This window comes from Terrapene carolina, unplaced genomic scaffold, assembly GCF_002925995.2.
Source record: "Terrapene carolina triunguis isolate 2854851 unplaced genomic scaffold, T_m_triunguis-2.0 Scaffold22585, whole genome shotgun sequence".
NCBI classification, from domain to species: Eukaryota; Metazoa; Chordata; order Testudines; family Emydidae; genus Terrapene; species Terrapene triunguis.
Window position 1 is genome coordinate 1 of NW_020686936.1, and position 11,241 is coordinate 11,241.

Sequence of the window (11,241 nt, forward strand, 5' to 3'; positions counted from 1 at the left end):
CAGCTAATGGACTGGAGACTGTTCCATCACCTCATGTGATATGAGTACCTCATACTGCTTCTTTCTGAATGCAGAACAAAACAATTTCTGCAACACATCTACATTTTCTGCAACATTAAGAAGTTTCCTTTCTCCCTCTAGGAATTGGCCTAAACCTTTTCTAGGGTTTGTTTGTTTAATGTTCTTAATGTACTTAATAACCTCCTTTTTGTTAATCTTAGCCCCACCAACCATGGATTTTTCCCTGATGTCTTTAACGTCCCTTATCAATTTTCATAACTTCCCATTTGTATTGCTTGCTATCTATTTGCCCCTTTTCCCATTTGTATATATTGCTTTTTTCCCCACATAATTGCTGCCTTCACTTTGTCACTGAACCTGGTTTTTAGCCAAAGTTCTCCACTTCTTTGACTGTGGAATCGTGACTTTTTAGCTATACAGTAAACTCTTCATAACGAACTCCCAGTTTTCATTCTTGTTTTCCTGTCTAATATTTTCCTCCCAATCAGTTTTGCTGATAATTTTCCTCAGCTTTGGGGAATTAGCCCTTTTAAAGGATATCTGTAGATAGTTATTAACAGTTGGGAACTGTTCTCTGTTTCTCTATTGGAATGTAATCAGTTTCATTCTTTGATTTTCTTCTCCTCTATTATATGCCCCCTCCTTTGACTCTTCTCTAAACGAAACAGTCCCAGACAGTTCAGTCCACATATGGTAGCCTCCCCCATTCTCAGAGCCTGTCTTGGAAATCCCCTTTCTATCTGCTTTATCTGTTAGAGATTGGGTGATGACTGCACATCCTCCTCTGCCTAATACTGAGTAGCTCTCCAGTGGTCCAAGTGGGAGAGCAAATGTTGTGTGGATTCACCATGGTTACCTGGGAACATGTGATGTGAGCTCTCCATGCGAAGCAAACAGGAAGAGGAATTTCAAAATTCCCAGGAATTTACAGTGGGGTGAGGGTGGAAGGTGTTTACCTGGATGCAGGGTAGCAGAGTTGAAATTTCTGACCAGAGTGGTCAGGATGGGCATTGTAGGATTCCTTTGGGAGGCCTATGACTGTGATGAAATCAAGTGCAAATGTCTACATTGGCACTTTGCCAACAAAACTTTTGATTAAAAAGCCTTACAGCTTTCATCAAGGTGGTTTTATAATCTCACTGAAACTGAGGAATTCCGTCATCGAAAGTGGCTTTGCAGAGTATACACCTCCACTGTTTCTTCACCAAAAGCTGCCTATTGGTGAAAAAACTTTGCAGTGTAGACAAGGCCTAAGGAACAATGATGGATAACCAGTATCCACACTCATGTTTCCTGCTGGTTCCTATTAAGGTTTTCCACACCATGATGTGTAGGATTTATTGAGGCATGGAGCACCATAAAATATGGAATTGGCATTAGTAGGGTCAGTTCTTCATAATTCATTTATCTGACTAATGAAAATGTCATTTTTCAGTGTGTGAAGAGCTACCAATTTGCTTCACCCATGAGAACAGCCTCCAGTGGTGCATGTAGTGTCTCATATTAATATGGTCTCTCCACCAGGCATTTGTACTGCGACCATCACCCTAGACACATACAGAAAGTCATGTGAAAGTTCAGAACGTGCAGGAGACACCGTTGTGCCTCAGCGTTGGACACCTTCTCCCCTACTCCATGACAGATTCCAACACAACCAACTTCATCAACCCCTCCACCTTCATCCTGCTGGGCATTCCTGGCCTGGAGGTGGCCCATGTATGGATCTCCATCCCCTTCTCTGCCATGTACGCAGTAGCTGTCTTGGGGAACTTCAGCATCCTGTTCATCGTGAAGATGGAGCTGAGCCTCCATGTCCCCATGTACTATTTCCTCTGGATGCTGGCTGTCTCCGACCTGATCCTGTCTACGTCCATCCTGCCCAAAATGCTGAGCATCTTCTGGTTCAATTCCAAGGAGATAGATTTTAGTGCCTGCCTAACCCAGATGTTCTTCATTCACTGTGCCGCAGTGACAGAGTCTGGGATCTTCGTGGCCATGGCTTTTGATCGTTATGTGGCCATCTGCGATCCCCTGAGACATTCCACCATCCTGACAAACCCCGTGGTGGTCAAGATCAGCCTGGCAGTGGTGCTGCGCGGCGGCATGCTCATACTGCCCTTTCTCTTCCTGGCCAGGCGGTGGCCATATTGTAGAACCAACATCATCCCCCACTCGTACTGTGAGCACATGGCTGTGGTGAAGCTGGCCTGTGCTGACATTCGCGTCAGTAGTTACTACAGCCTCTCTGTGACTTTCTTGGTGATTGCTCTGGATGTGTTTTGTATCGCCGTGTCCTATATCCAGATCCTCAGGGCCATCTTCAGCCTGCCCACAAAGGATGCCCAGCTCAAGACTTTTGGTACCTGTGGCTCCCACCTCTTTGTCATTTTAGCCTCTTACATCCCAGTTCTCTTCTCCGCCCTCATGCATCGGTTTGGCCACAATGTGGCCGTACATTTCCACATTCTCATGGCCAACGCATACCTGATTGTGCCCGCCACGCTACACCCCATTATCTATGGGGTGAGGACCAAACAGATCCGGAACAGGCTGCTCCAGCTACTTACTCATAAAGGGATGTAATTTTTCTCCTGGTGCTCTGGCTCTCAGACCGAGCTCTGTGCAGAGCTGGCTGGTGACATGGTGCTGGGCCCTCTTCCCTGAATCACTTACCGGACAATAAAAAAGACATTAAATACTTTCCTGACCTTACTGTGCTGTGTCAGCATGACAAAATGGGGAATAGGTCTGTGTACAATTCCGTGGGTTACCACGTCTCTAATTGCTGGTATCTGGACCCCCGAAACCCCGCCCCTTTCCCCACCTCTTCTGCCAAGGCTCCGACCCTGCTTTACCTCTTCCCCCCAAGGCTCCGCCCCATCTCTTGCTCCTCTATTCCCCTCCCCCTGTCTGCTGCTGGATCATTTCCACCTCCCTCCCCCCACACAAGCTACAAGGGAGCATTTTCAGATTTTGGTAGGGGTGGCAACTTTAACTGTTATTCCAAGGCAACAGTGAGGGAGGTTGAGGGGGAAGGAGCGGGCAATGTGACAGGGGTGGGAGTGGGGCTGGGGCAAGGAATGGGATCAGGAGTAGAGGCAGGGCAGAAGTGGGATTGGGATCCCCGGAGCTGAGCTATCACAGTTCAGCACCTCTCGACTAGGTTCAGGAGCAGAGGGGACGGGGATGGGAGGTGGCCCTTAATGACGCTGGGCCCAGGCACCACAATGAGCTGAGCACCCAAAACTACGGTGTCGGGCATGGTGGCATCCGCAATGGGGCCCCCAACTGGGAGGGGAGGCAGCAGCTCCGCCTCAGAATGGGGCACACCTAAGGGCCCAGGACCTGGCCACTCAGTACCGGCTGTCACCACCAGGGGCTCACCGGCCATGAGCAAGGTGCCATCTGCAGCCAGACGTATGTACAAAGCCAGGGGCAACCAAGGTCAGAAGCGGGGGCAGCAGACAGTAGTAAGGGGGAGAGAGAAGGAGGGGGCGGCGTACCAAGCCGCAGCCCAGATTGAGGCCCTATTGCAAGGGGTTGTTCTCTTCCTGGAGGATTGGGCTCAGACCCAGGGCCTCAATCTCCTTGAAGATGGAGTTGAAGTCTCCTCTCGCCACCCCAGAGTCCTCCCCTCCAGCAACCGAGGCAGCAATTGCCTTGGCATTGACAGGGGTACAGCTGACATGGGGGCTGGGCGGGCTCCATCCCAGGCCTCCTCGGGAAGGGACTCCGGTGATACCACTGCCACGGCGTCTGCAACCAGCACCAGCGCTTGGGCTGTATCAGAGCGGCGGCGGAAGTCTCAGCAGCTGTGGCGCCGCTCATTATCTTGTGGGAAGCCTCTTCCCCCTCCATGTCGAGGATGAGGTGCCAATCCCATGCCTTTCGAGTGCCATGCTTCCCATGAACGAGCACTCAGTGTGACGCTACATCCCATATTCTTCATAGAAATATTATTATGATATGGATATGGCATAACTAAGATCTATTTTATGGAAGCTGGGTCATATGACATATCATTGGAAAGGATACGATTTGCTGAATGTGATTATCCAATTTGTATGCATGTATCATTTCTGTATCTGAAGTTAGGAATATTGACTATGTAACAATTACGAACAAGGTCAGCTCCCAGACTGCTGCACTGGGCAGCACAGTATGGGGAAGAGGTGACCAGCCCTCTGTGGAGAAAGAAGTGGTTCGGGACTATTTAGAAAAGCTGGATGAGCACAAATCCATGGGGCCGGATGCGCTGCATCCAATGGTGCTAAAGGAGTTGACGGATTTGATTGCAGAGCCATTGGCCATTATCTTTGAAAACTCATGGTGATCAGGAGAGGTCATGGATGACTGGAAAAAGGCTAATGTAGTGCCCATCTTTAAAAAAAGGGAAGAAGGAGGATCCAGGGAACTAAAGGCCAGTCAGCCTCACCTCAGTCCCTGGAAAAATCATGGAACAGGTCCTCAAGGAATCAATTTTGAAGCACTTCAAGGAGAGAAAAGTGATCAGGAACAGTCAGCATGGATTCACCAAGGGCAAGTCATGCCTGACTAACCTAATTGCCTTCTATAATGAGATAACTGGGTCTGTGGATGAGGGGAAAGCAGTGGATGTGTTATTCCTTGACTTTAGCAAAGCTTTTGATACGGTCTCCCACAGTATTCTTGCCGGCAAGTTAAAGAAGTATGGGCTAGATGAATGGACTATAAGGTGGATAGAAAGCTGGCTAGACTGTCGGGCTCAACGGGTAGTGATCAATGGCTCCATGTCTAATTGGCAGCCGGTTTCAAGCGGAGTGCCCCAAGGGTCAGTCCTGGGTCCGGTTTTGTTCAATATCTTCATTAATGATCTGGAGGATGGCGAGGAGTGCACTCTCAGCAAGTTTGCAGATGACACTAAATTGGGAGGAGTGGTAGATACGCTGGAGGGTAGGGATAGGATATAGAGGGACCTAGACAAATTAGAGGATTGGGCCAAAAGAAACCTGATGAGGTTCAACAAGGACAATTGCAGAGTCCTGCACTTAGGACGGAAGAATCCCATGTACTGCTATAGACTAGGGACCGAATGGCTAGGCAGCAGTTCTGCAGAAAAGGACCTAGGGATTACAGTGGATGAGAAGCTGGATATGAGTCGACAGTGTGCCCTTGTTGCCAAGAAGGCTAATGGCATTTTGGGTTGTATAAGTAGGGGCATTGCCAGCAGATTGAGGGACGTGATCATTCCCCTCTATTCGACATTGGTGAGGCCTCATCTGGAGTTCTATATCCAGTTTTGGGCCCCACACTACAAGAAGGGTGTGGAAAAATTGGAAAGAGTCCAGCGGAGGGCAACAAAAATGATTAGGGGGCTGGAACACATGACTTATGAGGAGAGGCTGAGGGAACTGGGATTATTTAGTCTGCAGAAGAGAAGAATGAGGGGGGATTTGATAGCTGCTTTCAACTACCTGAAAGGGGGTTCCAAAGAGGATGGAACTCGGCTGTTCTCAGTGGTAGCAGATGACAGAACAAGGAGTAATGGTCTCAAGTTGCAGTTGGGGAGGTTTAGGTTGGATATTAGGAAAAACTTTTTCACTAAGAGGGTGGTGAAGCACTGGAATGGGTGACCTAGGGAGGTGGTGGAATCTCCTTCCTTAGAGGTTTTTAAGGTCAGGCTTGACAAAGCCCTGGCTGGGATGATTTAGTTTGGGATTGGTCCTGCTTTGAGCAGGGGGTTGGACTAGATGACCTCCTGGTTTAAAAAGGACAATAAAACTTTGAAGACTCTAATCTCACACCTTCCTGCGGAGCTTCCCGGGATGCTGCTTTGACACGTCAGGGGTATCTGATGATGTCACCTGGAACGGAGTAACACCTTGGACACTGCTGGTATTTTTCCACTGGAAACGGAGGATTCCATCCTTACATAAATCCTACTCAAGGCTGGGAAGTGAGTCAATCAGGGCTCTTCTCCATCGCCTCCCTGCCGAAGAAGGGAGACTGCTGAAAACACCTGAAAAAACAGAGGAACTAAGCTGGGGAAAGGCAAGTGCCAACTCCAGGCTGAGACAGGGGTCTAGCCTGTGAAGAGAAATACCTGGAACTCTAAACTACAGGAACTCTGCAACTTGCCTAAAACAACATTTAGAGTGAGAAATTACATTTTGTAACCTCTTTCTTTAGTGAATTAAGCTTATATGGCATGTTTTGTTTTATTTGCTCAGTAATTTGCTTTGTTCTGTTTGCTATCACTTATAATCACTTAAAATTGATCTTTTGTAGTTAATAAACTTATTTCTTGTTTATTTCAAACCCCAATTTGTGCAATTCATATCTGGGGCGGGGGGCAAAAAGCTTTGCATATCTCCCTCTACATTGAAGGAGGGGGCGATTTTATGAGCTCATGCTGTACAGATCATTCTATACAGCACAAGAGAATATATTTTGGGTTTACACCCCGAAGAAGATGTGCACATGAGTTCTGGGTAAATTCAAGCTGAATCCTCCCACCCAGAGCTGATTTCAGTCGGTGTCTGCAGCTAGGTGTTGCCTTGCCTGGGTGTGTGCTAGAGAAGACTTGAGGGCCTGGCACTGCAAGGACAGGGTGAAGAAGCCCAGGCTAGTGGAACCGGCGGGCTCAGTGGAGTCCCAGCACATCAGGTGGCATCCCAGATGGGGGTCTAACCTGTCACAGCATCCTCCCACTCCGCATCATGGGGGAGGTGTCAAGTCTGTGCCTTTTGTGTGCCACGCTTCCCCTGAATGAGCACCCAGTCCTCCAAGTTGGAGGTGGAGGGCTGGCCAGCAGGGTCAGAGGCAGGGGGCAGGGGCAACAGATTCAAGCGTTGTGGAGGCCAGGGGGAAAAAGAGGGGTAAGGGATACCTCCCCCTGGGGCAGGCCCTCTGCCATTCCCGGCAGTGGCCCTGCTTCCCTCTCTACTCTATGGGCTCTACCGGACTACACAGAATGGAGGCGGGGCCCACCCTCTCATCTGCGTGCGACAGGGGGGCTGCTCCCGGGGCCTGAATGGGAGCAATGGCAGAAGGAGGATGGGCGTCAATGTGAGCTGCGCCACCGATGTGCCCCATCGCCCCGGCAGAGGTGTAATGTTATCTGATTAAAACATGACCATATACATCATTGTTGCAAAGACTGTAATCTATGTTCAAGAAATCTTGTACAAAATGTGGCGTGTAAGATGTCTATGAAAAGTTTATGATTTGCTGGTTATGCTTATGCTATCTGTATGCATGTATCAATTTTGTATTTGAAGTCATAAGTATTGGCTTTAATCCTGTATTTCAAATGTTTGCTCCTGGGGTAATGCCCACAATGTAGTTAGCCAGCACATCTTGAAGGGACTATTCAAATTAAGTGGCTCATCAAGAAACATTTAACTGACAGTAGATCATGAGAGATGCCCATCTACACTGAGTAGACTGTCTTTCAGACGTACTGTCTGGGGTGTAGATAATGATTAGGCAAAATGCATGGACATGTGACTTGTCCATGTGACTCCAACTACCAGTGCGAACAATAGGATTCTCTCCACATGACAGAAGATATAAAAGGCCCTGGAAACTCCTCCATTTTGCCTCTTTCGTGCCCAAACCTCTGGACTGTGGACTTATACTAATGGGAGCATTCTAACCAAGGGACCAAGGACCTTCAATGATTTGGATGCAGACAGAGAGTTGACTTAAGGCAGCAGTTTATTTCATCACTGCTACAAGCCTGAACCCAGAACTTTGCAATTTCTGTATGTATTTGATTCCTTTAACCAATTTTAACTCTTTTCTTTCTTTCTTTCAATAAAACTTTAGATTTTAGATATTAAAGGATTGGTATCAGCATGGCTTTTGGGTAAGATCTAAGTTATATATTGACCTGGGTGTGTGACTGGTCCTTTGGGATCAGAAGAACCTTTTATTTGAAGAGACTGGTTTTAAAGAACTATTCATCTCTAAGTCTAGTGTTTTCGGTGGCAATACAAGGACTGGAATAGTTGAGGAAACTGCTTTTATGACTTCTTGTTAGCCAGTGTTGTGAAACAGAAGTTGTTGGTTTGGTATATCCTATGGGAGATTAGCCACCAGTCTTGGGGTGTATCTTCCCTATTTCTCAGCAGTTTATACTGAATTTGGCATTCTCAGTTGTGACCCAAGAAGGCACGGTTACAAGACATAACACTGGGCCTCCCCTGAAGAATAGTGTACCCATTAATGGGCCCCCTGTGAGGCACTTAAAAGGACCCCTCTAATGTCTCTCCATCACGTGTCACCGAAGGCAGCTGAAACTGGACCTGCCAGTGGAAGGACAGGACATGATGGAGGGCAGGGTCCTTGCAGCCCAGTGGGAGAGGGCTCATGACAGAAAGGGGTTTTCCCAGGGTGGAGATGAAAAGCGGAAGGGCAGCATTGGGAAGGAAGAGCGGGATGGAGGTAAAAACCACCTGTATGCTCAGGTCTTGCAAGGGCTCAGTGGGAATGTACATGTCCGCACTCCCCCCGCTTCCTCCGCCAGGCCCTTCTCCACCACCTACTGGGCAGACGCCTCTGATACCAGGAAGAAAACCACCTTCCTGTACATCTTGGAGGCCACCACCACCCATGCCAAAGCCCTCAGGCAAACTAACAGAGAAACGTTCCAAGGGACCAAGGCAGAAGGGGGTGGAAAAGCCAAATGGTCAGGAAGGCAGGCAGCAAGGGGAAAGAGAGCAATCTGCTGCATGGAGGCTGGTGGCAAAACAGAGGGTGGAGGATCCCACCAGCTAAATGCTACTTTGGGTTTGGGGGGGGCAATTCCAAGGGGGGAAGGCACGTGCACTTGTGTGACTCAGTCTCTTGCTAGCTGCTGCAACAGTCCTAGATGGTTGAAAGGGCGAAGCAAACAGCTGCATCGAGGGGTGAAGAGCAAGTCCAGATGGCAGGTGGGGTGACGGGGGGGGGTGTCAGATGGGCGAGGTGGATGGCTTCACGCCACTCCCCCTTTCTCTCCACAACGGCAACAGGAGTTACCATCACCCCAGGAGCAGAGATGTTAAAAAGTCACTCAGTCTGTGAACAAATCCCATCCATAATGTCCCTCTTCCTCCTCTTCCTCGACGGAAGCAGCAGGCACAAAGATGAAACATGCACATAAACTGGATCACATCAGTGATGGAATTAATTGCTAGCTTGCAAAAGTCTCTCTGGAAATTACCCAACAGTTTGGCAGTCATCAGTTCTCGTTCAGTACTTCATTGTTAGAAACCCAGTCCCGAGAAATGAAGCAGGAAATGAAGACAAGAAGATGTCTCGGGGGTCCTTCTATATCCTCTGCTCTGTGCATGGAATTTTACTGTCCCAAACAAAGCCCACAGCCCCTGTTTGTGGAAAATTATTGGCCCAAGATGGAGTCCAGGGTCACATGAGCATGTCATATGTCCTTACATGCTGTCATAAGTATAAAGGGAAGGGTAACAGCTCTCCTGTGTACAGTACTATAAAATCCCTCCTGGCCAGAGACTCCAAAATCCTTTTACCTGTAAAGGGTTAAAAAGCTCAGGTAACCTGGCTGACACCTGACCCAAAGGACCAATAAGGGGACAAGATACTTTCAAATCTTGGGGGGGGGGGAAGGCTTTTGTTTGTGCTCTTTGTTTTGGGGGTTGTTCGCTCTTGGGACTAAGAGGGACCAGACATCAATCCAGGCTCTCCACATCTTTCTGAACAAGTCTCTCCTATTTCAAACTTGTAAGTAAACAGCCAGGCAAGGCATGTTAGTTTACCCTTGTTTTCTCAACTTGTAAATGTACCTTTTACTAGAGTGTTTATCTCTGTTTGCTGTACTTTGAACCTAAGGCTAGAGGGGGGTCCTCTGAGCTCTTTAAGTTTGATTACCCTGTAAAGTTATTTACCATCCTGATTTTACAGAGATGATTTTTACCTTTTTTTTTAATTAAAAGCCTTCTTTTTAAGAACCTGATTGATTTTCCTTGTTTTTAGATCCAAGGGGGTTGGATCTTGATCCACCAGGAGTTGGTGGGAGGAAGGAGGGGGGATGGTTAATTTCTCCTTATTTTAAGATCCAAGGGGTTTGGATCTGTATTCACCAGGGAATTGGTGAAAAGTCTCTCAAGGCTACCCAGGGAAGGGAATTAGCTTTGGGATGGTGGCAGCGGGCCAGATCTAAGCTGGTAGTTAAGCTTAGAAGTTTTCATGCAGGCCCCCACATTTGTACCCTAAAGTTCAAAGTGGGGAAGCAGCCTTGACACATGCTTTGATGACAAGGGCAGCCATTGCCCATATTCTTGAAGAGGCCTGTTTCTTCTATGGCCTATTGTCAGAGCCTATTGTCCTTGATGGGCTAACAACTCATAGCTGTCTGGCCTGCCTGCAAATTCTACCTGAGGGGTGTTACCCAATAGCACAACACGTGTAAGATACCAGTACATCGCCAATATTCATAGCTTCAGACACAATGATAATACATGCAAATAAACAGGACAGTCATACTTTGCAAATCGTAACTTTTCCACTCCAACCTGACAGGACATACTTTGTACAAGATTTGTTGCAGTTGTATAACCATGGTAGCAACAATGATAAAAATGGTCCTATTCAATCATAGATCATCACACCATGTCCTTGTCCCATGACAGTGCGACAGCTGCTAGCCACCCAGCAAGGGGTATTGCCCAGGATCTAGCAGGGCAAGGCGCTGGGACACTACAGCCACTGGAGGGTGGGAAGAGCAGATAAAAACTGTTTTGCTTCAGGGAGCCTGGTCCTTGTACACAGAAAGGAGGAAAGAGATCTTTAAAAGTGGGAGGTGGTGTCATAACTATAAAGGGTAACAGCCCTCCTGTGTACAGTACTATAAAATCCCTCCTGGCCAGAAACTCCAAAATCCTTTTACCTGTAAAGTGTTAAGAAGCTCAGGTAACCTGGCTGACATCTGACCCAAAGGACCAATAAGGGGACAAGATACTTTCAAATCTTGGTGGGGGGAAGGCTTTTGTTTGTGCTCTTTGTTTTGGGGGTGGTTCGCTCTTGGGACAAAGAGGGACCAGACATCAATCCAGGCTCTCCAAATCTTTCTGAACATGTCTCTCATATTTCAGACTTGTAAGTAAACAGCCAGGCAAGGCGTGTTAGTTTTTATCTTTGTTTTCTCAACTTGTAAATGTACCTTTTTGCTAGAGTGTTTATCTCTGTTTGCTGTAACTTTGAACCTAAGGCTAGAGGGGAGTC

The 11,241-nt window shown here is 47.7% G+C and overlaps 1 protein-coding gene across 1 annotated transcript; it reads left to right on the plus strand.

Annotated features, from left to right (window-relative positions):
- The first annotated feature begins 1,656 nt into the window (after nucleotides 1-1,656).
- LOC112124216 (olfactory receptor 52B2-like) lies at nucleotides 1,657-2,604 on the plus strand. Its single transcript, XM_024222740.1, has one exon. The coding sequence runs from the start codon at nucleotides 1,657-1,659 to the stop codon at nucleotides 2,602-2,604; it is 948 nt and encodes a 315-aa protein (XP_024078508.1).
- Nucleotides 2,605-11,241: the final 8,637 nt, after the last annotated feature.